The sequence below is a fragment of the Mytilus edulis genome, chromosome 13, assembly GCF_963676685.1.
Source record: "Mytilus edulis chromosome 13, xbMytEdul2.2, whole genome shotgun sequence".
In the NCBI taxonomy this organism is placed as follows: Eukaryota; Metazoa; Mollusca; class Bivalvia; order Mytilida; family Mytilidae; genus Mytilus; species Mytilus edulis.
Genome location: NC_092356.1, coordinates 36,412,074 through 36,429,314, shown reverse-complemented (window position 1 = coordinate 36,429,314; position 17,241 = coordinate 36,412,074). Strand labels below are relative to the sequence as shown.

General features: G+C 31.0%; 1 protein-coding gene across 1 annotated transcript in view; it reads right to left on the bottom strand.

The window, feature by feature from the left end:
• Positions 1 to 686: 686 nt before the first annotated feature.
• The window catches only part of LOC139501450 (rho guanine nucleotide exchange factor 10-like), a 65,878-nt gene continuing 49,323 nt past the window's right edge, over positions 687 to 17,241 (bottom strand). Inside the window, exons 12-23 of the mRNA XM_071290526.1 lie at positions 16,217 to 16,309; positions 15,184 to 15,396; positions 14,181 to 14,260; positions 12,321 to 12,469; positions 11,292 to 11,544; positions 10,369 to 10,454; positions 9,814 to 9,926; positions 6,712 to 6,974; positions 5,602 to 5,777; positions 3,079 to 3,221; positions 2,404 to 2,578; positions 687 to 1,701 (exon numbers count right to left, since the gene is read on the bottom strand). Coding sequence (XP_071146627.1) covers positions 716 to 1,701; positions 2,404 to 2,578; positions 3,079 to 3,221; positions 5,602 to 5,777; positions 6,712 to 6,974; positions 9,814 to 9,926; positions 10,369 to 10,454; positions 11,292 to 11,544; positions 12,321 to 12,469; positions 14,181 to 14,260; positions 15,184 to 15,396; positions 16,217 to 16,309 — 2,730 coding nt within the window. The 3' untranslated portion in view covers positions 687 to 715. The remainder of the gene's footprint in view (positions 1,702 to 2,403; positions 2,579 to 3,078; positions 3,222 to 5,601; positions 5,778 to 6,711; positions 6,975 to 9,813; positions 9,927 to 10,368; positions 10,455 to 11,291; positions 11,545 to 12,320; positions 12,470 to 14,180; positions 14,261 to 15,183; positions 15,397 to 16,216; positions 16,310 to 17,241) is intronic.

The window sequence follows — 17,241 nt, the reverse complement described above, 5'->3', positions numbered from 1 at the left end:
AGAAAAGCCAGCTATAGAAGTAATACTAACAAGATTCTTAGAAAAATATTTGTATAAGACCACAGTGGACAATCTCTAAAATATCTTGGCAGCTGAACTGAATAAGACAAATATGTTGCAAATTATAAAGATCATGGTCTTGCTAATTGTATCACAAAAAAAAATATACTGATCAATAGATCATTCAAATGAGGTCAAAGACATTTGAATCCTTTTTGTCTGATACATTGTATGAACATCTGACAATAGGTCAAATAGTAAGTAGACCTTCTACTTACAATTAATATATAAGAAAATGATCTGTTCAGGAAGCTGAACATTTATCAATGACAGAAAATAAGGTTACAGTCAACTGAACTCTGTCAGATAGACATGCATATCTCTAAATTATTTATCAGAAAAATGTATTGTTGACCTACTACTTAAAGAAACTGTGAAACTGACCTCATCACACAAACTTAATATTAATTAAGGAACCTTCAAACTGAGATTATTGTACAAATAGTTCAGACACCTTAAAAGCATTTCTGCATGCAAGATAATAGCAGGAAAATTACAGCTATGTCAAGGTCAAAGAATGTAGATCAACAGACAGTGTGTATTCAATCTTCAAAGATAAATCACAAATCATAAAACTTGATATAGATTATACCATTATTACCAGAATTAACTTTATAAAAAATAACTTTTTGGTAAGGAAAGTTTGTATTTCTAATCAAAACTTATAAAGCCAAATTATTAAAGCAGCTTCTAAATTCTTAAAAGCAGACAAAGATTTCTTTCTCCAATCAATGTAACCATCCCCTCCCATTACAATCATAACAGAGTTACAGCCCCTTTTTGATAATGTATCAAGGGCACGTAACTTAGGCTCGTCTGTTGATACTCTGACTGAAGCATGTTTAGTGCTCCTGTTTTTAGAACTTCCTAGTTTAAAAGAGTTGAAGGAAGGTTTCCTCATAGACGATCTGGTTTGTTTCTCAACAACTGGTTTGACCGGTGATGTCATCGATTCATTTCTCATCAAGTCTCTGTAAACTTCATTGACATCGTCATCACCAGTACCCATAGATGGATCTAAAGTTTTCATTATATTTTGCCTTGAGGCTAATTTTGTAGGGTATTTTAATGTTTTCCCCCTTTGGCAACTCACTACAGCAGTTTTAGAAGGCAGCAGTGTTGTTATATCGTCTGCCGACCTTGACAATCTGTTTTCCTTGTCAACTCCTCCTAAAGTCTTGTCTCCTGTTTTTGAATTTTTTGGAGGTTTTTCCGGTGGCGTTGGTTTATGTGTCATTTTTATATAGTCACCTTCTAAAGAGATTTGTGATACTGTTTTTTCCAAATCACTACTGGAATGACGTTTTGATTCACATTGTTTCAAATCTGCTAATGGTTTCTTGTCAGATTCCAAATTAACCTGTCTCCTTAAATCAACAGTACTGTAATCCAGTCCTTTGGCTTTATGCCACAAATTTACAGTCCCACAATAAATTGGAATTAAAAATTGGACTGGTCCATTATGGCCATGATATGACACAAAAGGCCTGCCACTAATTATTGGGACTCCATCTTTGAGACGTGGCAGTGGGAATGTCAAAAGTATGCCTGAACTGGTTCCAACCCAGAGGAACCCTTTACTGACCATTAAACTACTAATAACACAACTGCTTTCCTGTCCTAATGACTGGTCAGTGTTGGCTGAAAATAAAGGATCAGTCTTTTATTGTTTTGAATAAGTTTAGAAAAAAAACAAATATTTCTAATACAAATCATTGCAACATGTAAATACAAATGTACCAATTTCTGCTAAAGTATTTTTATAATTTGGTCAAAAAAGATTTTCTGTTAGAAATGTATATTTAAGTTTAGACAACACAATAAATGCGTTGGATTAAATTTTAAATGCACCACTCACATTACAGGTAAAAAAAAAACATAAATTTATTAATCTACAGTAATATTTTCAATAAGTTTCACAAGCTGTGTCCAACTCTACAATCATAACAATTCATGTTACAAGTAAAAATCAGCAGGTGCAGCGAGTTATCTACCCTTCATTATAACAAAAGACTTAAACATAAACTAGATGACTCCTCCTAAATCAATTTTTTTTCGTTCTGAATTCTTTGAAGTTTAAGTCGTGTCAGGGCCTTTCACAGCTGACTTTACGGTATGGATTTTGCTCATTGTCAGGAGACCATACATTAACATGCTTAAATCCACAATATTTGGACTTTAGAAGACAGATAGCATTCATATCACATTTCCTTATTTCATATTGAGTCAGTCTCAACATTTCTTTACATGCAAATGTCTGACAAAGCCAAGTATAAATAAGACAGTTTCGTTCAATAACAAAATCGCATCATGCATGGTACTCCATCGCAAACCCTAAATTACCTTGGACTAGAACATTAACAGACTGAGCCACATTAATTTCCTGTATTTGTTTCTTGGTTTCTATATGATAGAGATGTATAGAAGAGCTGCCTTTGTGACTTATCCATAGTCCCACTCCAGATCTGACCATGTGGGAAATGTCACCACCATCTTTACAAGACATTTCTATCTGTTCCTAAAAATATAGAAAAATTGTCATTACTAATAATCATACATGTCATGGCTACAAACTATGGTCTTAGTTATTTTGAGTTTGATTAATCAGAAATATTATTATTAAAATGTAGATTTCTACACTATAACATTATTTATTTCCTCAAGTAATTAAAAAGTTGACCAGTACGTCTTTTATTTGAACTTGTTTAACAAGATTAATAATAGGGTGTAACGATGTGTGGCTCATCCTAGTCAAATGGCATCTTGAACAATGGTCAATCTCCAAAATTACAGACTACAATTTGTTGATCATTTTACTGTTCACAGTTTCTCTTTTGATGATGTTTGTTGTAAATTTAACTGAAAACTGACCCTAAGTGTAGAGCAAAGCTCATTTGCCAACTTGTCCTATAATGGTTTACTTTTACAGGTTGTGAATTGGATGGAAAGTTGTCTCATTGGCACTCATACTACATCTACTATATCTAATTAAAAGAAAGGAATATCAAGGTGACTTACCAAATAACAAGATTCTTCCACAGGTATAATGTATATGTGTGGTCCACATGCCACCCAGACCTCCTCATCTAGTGTAATGATACTATTTATAGGACTGGAGGCCAACTGTACCACATTGGGGGATTCAAAATTCCATACACCCTCTGAAAAATAAAGCAATACATTAACAAAGTTTAATGAAGACTATTTGTTAAATACCATACTACACAATAAACTAGAATGGTTCATTCCTTTTATATTAGCATAAACCTATAAAATCAATGAGAAAATCTAATTTTAGCACTTTTAATTGATTGATTGATTAATTGATTGATTAATTGATTGTTTTTTCCTTTAATTTACGCTGAATTAGCACAAAGAGGCTATATCGCGGCAAAAGCTAATTCGATTTAATTTAATTTAATTGTTTCTATTTCATACTTTGAAAGTTTATTTAAAGCAATCAGCATTATGGTCTTTTTCATTTATTTAGAATACAGTTTTTGTTATCTTTTCTTCTTTTTTTCAGTAAAAAAGCGCTGATTTGTTTTTATGCATTAATGGTTAAAACAAGATAAGACTTTATTTGATTGAGTATTTAACAATTGAGATAATTCCTAGCACACAGGCTGAGTAATTGTGTATTGATAGAAATTTTATTTTATATTTCTTCATATGTGACGTTTACTTTTTATGACGTCAAACAAGCAAAACAATGCATGTGGTTTTTAAAATTGATAGATGCTTTTTTTGTTTTTTTTGTTAAATATTTGTTTGTTTTGAGATTGTGACACAGTGATGACTGCTGTACCCATATTTTGACTATTTTACCTATTATGTCTGCTTTGTTCACGCATCGTTGTAAATAAAATGAAATTTGGTGCGACTGTCATACAAATGAGAGGTTTAGTGCTATAAAAGCAGGTTCAATCTACCATTTTCTACATTTGAAAATGCCTGTACCAAGTCAGGAATATGACAGTTGTCCATTCCTTTGATATGTTTTATCATTTGATTTTACCATTTGATTTCGGACTTTCCTTTTTGAATTTTTCTCGGGGTTCAGTATTTCTAAGATTTTACTTTTTGCAAGAATATTCTAAAACAAACACATCATTTCTATTTGGTTTTACACACTGGTTTTCAAGGTTCTTTAACTTTCAAGTGATAAATTCAAAGTATTTGAAAAACAAGAATGTGTCCTCAGTACACGAATGCCCCACTCGCACTATCATTTTCCATGTTCAGTGGACCGTGAAATTGGGGTAAAAACTCTAATTTGGCATTAAAATTAGAAAGATCATATCATAGGGGACATGTGTACTAAGTTTGAAGTCGATTGGACTTAAACTTCATCAAAAACTACCTTGACCAAAAACTTTAACCTGAAGCGGGACAGACGAACGGACAGACGGACGGACGGACGCACAGACCAGAAAACATAATGCCCCTCTACTATCGTAGGTGGGGCATAAAAATTCCCCAGACAAATGAAGATCAAGTCTACTGTGTACTTAAGTTTTTTTTCTTAAATAAAGTATTTTTACCAGACAGTAATAAATTATCATAGAAAACAATTACCAACACACAAACTATCTACTTGCAAACCCTTTTCCCATTTCAGAAGTCATTTTACTCACTATATTAAATATCATCTTAACCTACAACCAATATTCAAATAAGTGTAAAGTTATTGGTCTTCATTGGAATGGCTTCAGCAAAATTGATAATTTTTTTTTTTATTTTTCATCTTAAATGCTCTTTATAATATGACAAAAAGTTATTAAAGGAGTAGGGGCATTTAGCATGTTTAGGCCCAGTTTTGGCCCAAGAAAATAAAACATTTGACAAACTATTTCAAATTTGCACATTGTTTGGAAATACATAGAATCAAGAAATATAAATGAAAAATTTAAGATTTTTTATCTGATAACGTCACAAATACATCATAATAAGTACTGTTTTCATGAAAATGATGAAAAATACAGAATTTATGTGCAGTTTTCCATCTTTCTTTCCACTGTGGAAACATCGTGCACAGCCAAGAAACAACAAAATAATTTCAGAGAAGCTTTATTATAACTATTGACATAATCATACCAAATATAAAGTTGTTTCTTGTATTGCGCACATACTTTGCCAATCTAAAATATACTTAAAATTTGATGAAAAACAAGGAAAATCAAGAAATTTTGCATAACATACAAATTTCTTCATGTAACTTGTTAAACTTGACATTTGTTTTTATTTTCTGAATACCTGGTACCTTAGTCAAGTTATGACACATTTAAGTACATCTATGATGACCTTTAAATTTGAAGTAATATTTAGGCCAAACAAGGGCATTATTGCCCCTTCTTAAATTTTGAATTGCAAAAATTGGTCATACTTAGTGTTCCATAATAACAACTTGGAAAGTTATCTACTGATTTACACCATGTACAGCTGTTAGAACTAATTTTTTTTATGAAAAGCTGTCAATAGACATAAGATGAGAGTTTTATACATGGAAACTAATTTGGATTATTCTTGACCAAGACATACCTTGATCTCTGTCATAGATGACCAGTACCCCTTCATCTGTTCCTATAAATACTCGCTCTATCGTATAATGTATCTGTTGACCAATACCATGGCAGTGAAATTTTTTCTTTGGAACACGATTCAGTTTTGTCTGATCTCGTAATCCTTGTTCATTGAACACACTAAATATCAACACTCTGAAATGACAAAAAAATATATTGCTAATAGTCCATTTTTTTTTAAGAAACAATGTCAGTTTTGTTTTTTAAGGTTTATTTATCAGCAAAGTAATCATGCACCTAAGTATTTGTTGGGACAGTAGACTATGTAAAACTATAAATGATACAATAAGGACGAGCAGAATAATCGATAGAAGGAATGTCGACAAATGAAAAGACAAGGAAATATAATGCCTCCTACTATAGTAGACTGGGCATAAAAACTTATTTAAGAATGATAATAAAATCTTGTAATTTTGAGCAGAATAAAAAGGAATTATAATGAAATTTTGAATTTTGAGCAAAGCAAAAAAGAATAACAAAATCTTGAATTCTTAGCAGAACAAAAATATATTACTGAAGTGATAAATTTCCTGGCATTGCCTCATTTCAAAATCTCTTCTTTGTTTGATGATTGCTGTATATATTGCCCTTTTCCTTTTACCAAACTAAGCATTGTATCAACTTTTCCAGGAACTCTTATTTCCCTCATCAATTGACCACTTTTCAGTTTGTCTGTCACTGGGAAAGTTTGTCAATTATGCGTGCCTTTATGACGTCATTTACCAGATATAGGGGATCGCCTGTATCCCTGCACTATTAATGTTCATCAAGCATCTTAGTGATCTTCATTGTGCAGGATAAACTAGAAATAATATTTCTTCCGTAGGTACCTAATCACAATTCCCTTATGATAGCAGTGCTGAATATCAATTATAAGAATTTAATTTCCTGAATAATTCTTGCAATATAGCATTATCTTTTTTTCCACCAATCACTCAACAAAGGAACAGATGTGACGACGCCCATAAACTCACAAGTTGTTCATTAAAACAAATGTTTTAGACAAATTTGCAATGAACTCGAAAATTGTCTATTACATTTTTAAAAGTCCATCGTATATTAAACTTACTCTTTTTTGACTGTAGACATCCAGACAGTATCTTCCATGAAAGCATCACCACTCTCCTTGACAGCATAACCTGGAACTGTTTCTACTGCTACCACTTCCTCACTGCATGCTTGAAAGGACTCAACCAATGATGGCCTTGTATTCTGTACTGACACTAGCGCCACCTGTGTCCTCAAATCTGTTGTCATAACAACCCATAAATGTTGTATGCCAATATCTGAAGATCCATGTGAGGCTAAATACACAGGAACAGCACACTTCATCTAAATTAAGTTGAATTAAACATAAAAATCTATTGGGGGAAATATTTATTTATTGTTTTCTATTCAATGAGTCAAAAGATTGATTAAAATGGTTTCTAAATTAAATATAGCTTGTAGTGCTTATTTGATGACTTTTTATTTCAATAGTTTTGGGGGTCTCGGTTGCAGAGTGGTTGAAATAGTTCTTCTGCAGTATCACTTGCCTTTCTTCATTGAGATTGTGAGTACAAATTCCATATATTGAAGGGGCATTCAACTTTCAATTAAAATGAAATGAATTGCAAGTTTTCATGTTTTGATCACTGTGACTCCCTCCATCAATAAAAACGTTTCTGCAATGATATAGCTAATAGTGCTAATAAGGGGTGTTAAACACGAAGAAACAATCAATCAAATGTGTTTCGATAATCTTCAAGACACGAACTTACAGTATAATACAGATTGAGTATAAGGTTTTGATAATTGGGACTATCTAGTATTATATTTAATGTTATTTCATGAATATCTCAGAGAAGGGGAATGGGGGTTGTTTTCTTTTTGTTGTTATTTTTTTGTGAATTTGCAGAATAAGAGAAATAAAGGGCTGCGCTTGAGCGCATGATACGCCTGTTGCTCTTTTAACTTGTCTTTTATGCTTTAAATGAATTTATATGATCAACTAGAAATATATATACAAATCAAAAGGGATGTTACATTAATATATTCACCAAAGTTTCATAAAATCCCCCTTTTTTAAGTATAAAAATTCATTACTTAAGAAAACGTAAAATCTAAAATTTATAAAAATGGAAAGGGAGCTTATGTCAATAGATTTAAACAATTTATCAAAGTTGCATAAAATTTTGTGAAAGTGTTAGTTACTGTCCCAAAATTGGAAAATCCCCCCTTTTTTAAGCATAAAAATTCATAACACGGAAATGTAAAATCTGAAATTTATAAAAATTGAAAGGGAGCTTACATCAATAGATATAAACAATTCACCAAAGTTTCATGGATATTGGTGAAAGCCTTTTTGAGTTATTGTCCGAAGTGTTGAAAATCTACCTTTTTTTATGAATAAAGCCCCATAAATCCAAAACTTAAAATCTAAAATTTATAAAAATTAAAAGGGAGCTTACATCAAAAGATATAAACAATTCACCAAAGTTTCATGGACATTGGTGAAAGCCTTTTTGAGTTATTGTCCGAAGTGTTGAAAATCCCCCTTTTTTTATGAATAAAGCCCAATAAATCCAAAACTTAAAATCTGAAATTTATAAAAATTGAAAGGGAGCTTACATCAATAGATATAAACAATTCACCAAAGTTTCATGGACATTGGTGAAAGCCTTTTTGAGTTATTGTCCGAAGTGTTGAAAATCCCCCCTTTTTTATGAATAAAGCCCCATAAATCCAAAACTTAAAATCTGAAATTAAAAAAAAACGAAAGGGAGCTTACGTCAATAGATATAAACAATTCACTGAAGTTTCATGGAAATTGGTGAAAGTGTTTTTGAGTTATTGTCCGAAGTGTGGACGACGGACGGACAACGGTATACCATAATACGTCCCGTCTAAAAGACGACGGGCGTATAAAAACAGTAATCTTTTTTACAGGCAAGGGTCTATCTTAAATAAGTTATTAGAGAAAAATAACATACATGTTGTTATTGTGGGCTAAAATATAAAAAAACTGTGATAACATATGTATGTTACATGTAGCAAAGGGAGTATATACAACCTTTATTTTGTTAAATTTTTCTCAAATTATATTGATATTATAATTTTCTTTATGCATGTTATGTATAATAATCTTTGCAAAGATATAACAGCTCATAGTTTACTAATCATGCATAGTACACCTATGTTCTTACAGAAAATATATTCCTGCAATAACAAAAGGGTGTTATTACAGCTTCTCTATATCTCTTTAAATGCTTTGCCCTGACTTGCATAACAATTTCTTTCAATTCATTGTAAGAAATGGAATAGGATCCCAGTTAGGGCAAACCAGTCCGGTACCCACGAATGTAGTTCTTAAAAAAAATATATAACTTTCGTTATAAATTGTGTAGTGTTATTATTTCACTATTTCTGTAACTGAATGTAGATTTATTTGAAAGGGTAGGCTTTCTAGTTTGAATTTCTGTAAAAATTTTGATTGATTTAAATGTAATCTGGCGTCTGTACATAAAGTAAATTGCCTAAATTCTAGCCTTTATTCTTCCCTGGAAGTAGACAGACTGATCCTGTTGTCAATAAAAACAAATTTTTGCAACAGAATGCTGGTCATTAGACACTTCAAAATGAATGCTTAACATGAACCAGAAGTCCCAAGGTGGCTATCAAAACTATTAATTGAACAGGACCCTATGTATTTACTATGATTTTCAATGCGTTCCAATGGGGCAAATAATTGGGTCCCCGTTTCAAATGATGATCAGAGCTTGTAATGAGGCACTGCGCAAGATTCCAAGTGTCTCATTTACTCTCATACAATTAGTTACATGCTTGTAATAACTTAAGCCTTGTTATTACAGCTAAGTTTGCCCTTAAATGCCTTGCCTCATTGATTTACCATGGTTGATCAAAATTGTATTAATAGAATTAGAAAATTAGTTATCAAGGTAATATATTAAGCTACTGCGCAAAGTTTTAACAATTCCCAAGTGCCCATTAAAGATAAAACATTTATGATATATTTAACTGATAACATTCATATGTTATTATAGATTAAGGAAAAAAGAGTAGACAACTCATGAAAGTGTCTGTAATAACACATGCATGTTATTTTTCTCTGATAACTTATTTAAGATAGACCCTTGACTGTTTTAAGATTGTTTAAATATTTGTGCCTTACCTTAGTAAAATATCTAGGCATATCTACTGGTAAATGTTTCATAAACAAAGCTGGTTGCATAGTAACATCTTCTCCAAGGCTTAATGATGTCCATGACGGATTGTTGATAGGATCTGTCAATCAAATATTGGTTAATTAAAAATCATTATTTGCAATTATAGCTTGGTTTAATGTGGTTAATAATGGCAAAATCTTAAGTCTGTTTTGGTAAGTATTTTTTCTAGTTCTTTACAATTTTGACTGGAGATTGGAACAGGTTTAATGCCATGTTAAAGACTGTACTTAAATTGGACATGGAAGAAAGTGCACAGAATATATCTACTGTTTTCTTTAATGCATGCCAAACAATAATAATTTTTCTTTGATTGATAACTGTTCCAATTTGCTGTTTTATAATGTGTAAAGAATTTTATCCTCTAAATCTTTCAAATGGCATTTTAAGATTAATTATCAATAATTTTCTGTTTTGAAACCATGAACAAAATGTACAGTATAATAAACCTATCAGATAATATGGCATTTGAAATGTGATAACAGTATTCTTTTATTATTTACCTAGAGCAAGCTTTGATAGTAAGAAATCTGTAGACCATTCTTGTTTAAGTTCTGGAGAAATGGTCTGGAATGTATATCTTTCTTTCCTGTAAAATATAAGTAAACAGTATTGTACATACCAATGTGTTTCAAACATCATTATGTGTTTTCTTATAGCATAACAAATGTCAATTAAAAAAGTACAAGTAAATATTGAACAAACACTGTAAATCAACTAATTTTCACAAAAGATGCAAGTAGAAAAATAATGTGAACAAAATTTGTAACACTTGTGTCTTCCCATATATAAAAACCCAAAGAAAATAAGAAAACTGTAAAAAAATAAATCATCAAAAGTTGGACCAAAATGATGGAATAAGTTGATTGATACTATTCTAAATTTAACTTTTCCTTCATGTTTACTTCATACCCAATTTCAATTGATGTTTGTACTTTGACTTTCTGTTTTAAAGCTTAATTTGCACTCTAAATCTGGTCAAGACAAATAACATTTTATCAATTGTTGCAAACAATCAAATTAAAAGAGGCAGGACTTATTCAGAGATAAACAATATAGGATATATTTTTCAAACCTTGAACACAAAGCAAAATTAGAGACAAGGAAGGACAGACAGGGCTAAAACAGTATAACTCCCCTCTTTCAGTAGCTGTAAAGGTATAAAATAGTGCTGCTTTACATGCAATACCCTAGAGGTGTTTTAAAAGAATAAATATTTGCTGCAAAAAAGTTAACTTTTAGACTTAGAAAATAAGTTGTCTTTTTGTATGTCCCGACTTTGTAATTGAAAGTCAAAATGAGGAAATAAAAGTTAATGGACCTTGTATCTGCAAAATTTTCAACCCCTGACCTTGTAACATGTGACTTGTTTCTTTCTTTTTTTTGTGTATGTACTTTTTGTTCTTCCTGCATTCTATATACTTACTTATTATTGGTACTATTGGTATGTTCAACAACAACTGTACAACTATTGATAATCTGTAATTGTTGGTTTTTAACTTGTATCTTTCTCTGTAGGTCACTGATAACTTCACAACACGTTTCTTCAGATAGATTATCATGGGCACATTTCAGAGTAGACACCAATGATGATATCTGGCTTAATATATTGTAATCGTAAACCATATCATCTAGGTCAGTCTGAAGGTTCAGGGGATCAGTTTCTTGGTAAATAGACTCTGAAAAATAGCAAATATGTATTTTATACATGGTTATTATATTAAGAATATATAAATATTAGGTTAATATAATTTCATAAGAAATGAAAACACAACAAATGGTAAAGCATGGTCACATAAAGTTTGATAAATTTTATTTAGGAATCAGTGATTTGTATCTCCTGAGAAAAATTGGTGCAGTCCTTAACGGGGGTCTCATTGGGGGATTCTGATCCCAGATCCCGCTTATTGTTTTGTCAGATTCCTGTATCCTGCTTACACTATATACGTAAGCAATTCTCATTTTTTGTAATTTCCTGTGTCCCGTTAGACTTCATTTCCCATTTTCACGGCACAATAATTTGACTTTCACCTGTCGCGCTTACAAAAAATCGGCAATCCCGTGTCACACTTAGACCCCAAATGAGACCCACCTTAACTAGTTTCTATTTTTTTATTTTTTAAGTCTTATCTGAATTTCACATAAAGCCTCTGTTAATATAACATAAGGAGAAGTGGAATGATTACCTCCTCAGCATGTAACACAACATGTTTTTCTTTATTTGTGTGTGTACTTCTAGTTCTCCCGGTATTTTTTATACCTACCGGTACCTATTATTTGTAAACCGAGGTAAACTAGTATACCATTCTGTCCGTCTTCGGAATATACAATTAACATCCCTTGAAGAATTGATCTTATTCATAAAGTTTAATATAATATAACTTTTTATTTCTTATTATATAATTATATTCAAAAAAATATGTTTTAAATCAAGCGCAGTTATTTCTTTTTTTACCTTTTCTTGTATGTATACTTAGTATGCCCCCATTAGACTTGACAGAACAGGACATTTCAGGAGATATAGCATTGTCCTTTAACTCCAGTTCTGATATTGGTATAGCCCACTTTGATCTTATCCTATCCACTGGTCTGCCATCTTGCTCCCTTTAAAAATAAACAAGTAACAATAATTACTAATAGAAATAAGAAGATGAGGTATGTGTGCCAATGAGACAACTCTCCATCTAAGTCACAATGTGTAAAAAGTAAACAATTATTTTATTACTAATGACCTTTAAGAAGAATATCATAATTTTAAAAAACAAAACAAATAAACCTACTGTATAGTACTTATGTTTTTGTGTCTATTGGATTATCTTTCATATACAATTTGTGTTTTTTATTTTGTTGTTTATTGTTTGTTTAAACTTGTATTACCACAAACATTGTAAATGTTTAATGACAATTAATAAAATAATGATAAATTATGTTACAATATTCACTATCCGTTTTACAATAAGACCTCTGTCCTCAGTTCTAATGACCTTTTAATAAAGAAGCCAATAATTCTAACATGTCTAAATGTGGTTTAAGATAGTACAGTATATCTTTCATGTTTTGGGCAAGACACAAATGTAGGCAGACATTTATATTTATCAACTGACTCAACTGTAATCTTCACTTAATGCATTATATGACCTGAAAAACCACAAAGATGTAGCTAGCCCACAAATTTATAAAATTATTTTTTTCATCTTTGAATTTTCTCTGCAAACATCAGAAATAACTCAAGTATACAATATAAAAACATTATAATTTGATATTATTATGAACTTTTGCAGATGGCATATTGACCTATATATTGTGGTTTTTTATATGGATCTCATAGGATTGCTATATCCAGATACAGGCATTGTCTTTGATTTTTATGCCACAAAAAAAGTACCTTATCAATGATTCACAACATAAAGTTTATTAGTGGGAGTTATTAGTGGGAGCACTAGATACTATAACAGCATTACATTAATACTTTATTACTTTATGAAAAATAAATATACAATATTAGGTCAATGTCAGAAAAATATAAACTTTTTTGTATGAGGCTGAGAAACTGGGTAAGGGTGAGGTTGTACCGAGCCCTTCCACAGTTTTGTGACGAGTCCAACAAAGTTTATATTTTTATGATATTGACCTAATATTGTTTTTATACTGCAACTTAAATAAATGCATTGATAGCTATTCAAATGTAAAACAAATTTCAAACTTATTTTCATCCCTTAATGAACCCTGATTGTGGGATAAAGTGTTCCATGATGAAATTGACATTGCACAAACTATAGCTGTGTTATATATTTAGGAAATAAACACAACTAGTTGCAGTAAAAATAACCATTGATCCAGCAATTGTCAATTCCTTCTTTATTCCTTGTTGCCAATGCATCAAAATTTGCCAAAGCAGGACATAGCTACTTGATTCCCTTATCTACTCTGTTAAAATTCTTAAAATAAAATAAAATATCAATAACTTTTTCAAACTTTCATGCAATTTCTTTAACTTTATCGAGAGCAAAATTTCTAAAATATTATTCAGTTTTCTGTATTTTCTGCTGAACCTTTTTTATCTTTATTACTGATTCAAATCTGATATGCGTTATTTTCCCCGGGTGTAAAATTTTGCGATTTTCATTGAATAAGGTATAAGAAATATTTTAGCGGTTATTATTTTGGCGGATTCAAAATTTTATCAATACCTTTGCACGTACACTTATAAATTGGTGGAATTTATTTTTGTGATTTTATTCTATCTGTGAAAATAAGCAAAAATTTACACCCCGCGAAAATAACCCGCTATATGGTAGTTTTAAAACCAACAAACCTGGTTGTTACAGTGGTACAGATAAGATAAGCATCTGTAAGGAACAGTCTTCTGACCTTTGTCCTATTGTTCCCCGTTTCCTATAAATAAAATTTGATACATTTAGTTTCTCAAACTTATATAAATAGATTAATAAAATTTTTAAATAGATGAAGGCAAATCCAGATCATATTAATTTTGATGAAAAAGCATACTTGTCTGTTTGTGGACTATAAAACTCAGAACTGGAATCTGAAGGAAAGTTAGATCACATGGTATAATATGTAATACATACAGTAGAGGTGCAGTTTGTTTGCCATAATTTTTCCAAAATTTTTAAATAACATATCCATGCAGCTTATAACAGGGTTGCCACTCTTTTTCAGACATGAAATTCCAAGTTTTATCCAGGACTATCAGTAATTTTCAAGGAAAGCAGTTTTTGCATTGTGGTTGAAATTGAACCTCATAAATAACATTTCAAGACCATTTGCATCAAGCGTTATCAAGACCAGAATTCACTTTCATCTAGTGGCCCCATTCTTCTTGTCCAACAAAATTCACTAATGAGTACCTGTTTCAGATACTGATATCAATTTTTGAGGAGCTAATCAACGAGCACAAGAAACTGTTTTCTAACTTCTGGTATTACAACTTTCAAGGATTTTTCCTTGATTGTTATTTCTTCCAAGTTTTCCTGGACTAAAGTACCTGGAATTAAAATCACAGCTTTTTCCAGTTTCCTGGTAGCATGCCATCCACAAATTTCAATACAAAATTGAAACATACATGTTAGAATCATCCAGACCTTCAGATGATAGTAAAATACATCCATAATTTAGGCCTGAAATTGCTTTAAAATAAAAAAATCCTGCCAAACAGATTTTTTCAATGATTTCAATTATCAAGACTATTCTAAAATTCTATATTGCCTTTAAAAGGAACTCACTGCGATAAACTTTGTATTTCAAACCTTTAGGGAACTAACTAGGTAGAATTTTAGATTTCAAAAAACCCTACTTACACAGATCTGATCTAAGTCATCTTGTCTCAATAATCTTAGTGTTGGTCTGAGGTTCTTGATGTTCAGTTCTTTCATCACCTTCTTTGCCTGAAGTTTCTGTTCTGCCAGACGTTTTGACTCATTTAATTTGTGTGCCACATTTTCAAGATCAGTCAGGGCTGTCTGTAATGATGACCTGTCATGGTGTTGATGTGGTGTGTACTTCAGTAAATCCTAAAAGAAAAATATTAATGTGAATAATATGTACATTTATGGCAACATTGATCATGTTAATTTACTGATGTTGAAATTCTATAAATCCTCTATGACGAAACAATCGAGGAAAAAAATTGTTTTCATATAACCAAAATCAACCATTTATCTGCTTATAATTACTTGTTTAGAAAATTTACTAAAACGGCTTTCATTCACAATCATGTTGTAATTCAACAGTATATGTATTTGAATAGTCAAAAGCTTCCTAAATAATATAATTGTAAACTTTGTAACAGTATTTTATCATATGGCATTCATATTTTATTCTCCCCACAAGATTAAGTTAATTTTTTCAAGTTTTTTAAGATGTTTTTTTTTTTGCCTTTTGTAGTTACCATGACAATTCCCTAGATAAGTGCACTGCAACACTTAAAGCAATCACAATACTGTGTTTTATAGTAATGCTGACCAAAGGGACATAACACTAAGGGATATAACACTATCCCTCTAACAACACAAAGTCAATAAAATTTCAAGAAGTAGTAGCACAACATACCACCAACTCTTTTGCATAAGTGTGGTAAATTTCAGAATGATAATTTTTAACTTTTATATACTTTGCTCCAGCTACATGTATATGGAACCTGTCTAAACCAAACCTCTTCAGGACATAATATTTTGTTTGGTTTTTGCAGTTGTTGCAGTTTTATCATGTCCACAATGCATTAAATATGATACAATTTCACCAATGTGTGGTTTCGACAGGTTTTTGGTATCTGCAAGATCCAGTTTATACAGGTTTCACTTTATTTCAAAATGCTACTCATATAGTACCAACCTGCATCATTGTGATGAATTGTGGGAATCTTTGTACTGGTTTGACCAATAACCCAAAAAGTGGAAGTCTATCTGGACTCTTCATTGCTTTTTCCTAGTAAATAAATACATCCATAAATGTAAACATATGTTAATGTAAACTATCTCCATTTTCACCGATACTTTATTTCACATTTAATTCTTCTAGCCCACTTTGCGACCATTAAATTTCAAGAATTCCAAGTTTGTTTGGATGTATATCATGTATATATATAAGGAATTATCAAAGTTTTAAAAAATTTATGAAGATTTTATTTGCGTTATTTTTTTCTACTGGCAAAAGGCAAAAAATGAAGTGCGTCAGATATTTTTTGGTTTACACTATGCAGACAAAAATTCTTGTCAAATGACGTTAAAAGTAATTTTTGGTACATGACAATAAAATTTACACTTCTCTTTAGAAGGTAAAGGGTATTAATACCCTCAAATAAATTTCAAAATCATAAAGATTGAATATGAAGACAGCATATCATTTTTCACTTGAAACTTTGATCTTTCAATATTATCATTTCAAAAATAAACTAAATATCAATTGATTATATTTATTATACTTGTTATGGCATTACCCCAGTCGGAAACCAGGTTGAAATAGAACAAAAGAATCGAAGCTCTCTATTAGAGAAGGCGATAAATGTTTACTGTATTGTTTACTATAGTGACAAATTTTTAAAAAGTTAATAGAAACAAACAAAACTGTAATTTTCTTCTCAATTACGAGGTGTTTTATTTCAAAAACACCATTTGCATAAGTTTTCAATTTATCTAGTACATAGTTAAGCAGAACAATTAGATATCAAGTCGACGACATGGGTATCTTTCAAGTTGGATGACAAAAATGCATAACCTCCGATTTTTTTGAAAAAATTACCACGGACGGAAAAGATATCAATCTATTAGTTCAGTAATTTTCGTGTCTGCCCTTCCATTATGTGACTGAAGAAAAAATTCCAAAAAATAGGTAACAATTGTATCGAAAAGAGAAAATCG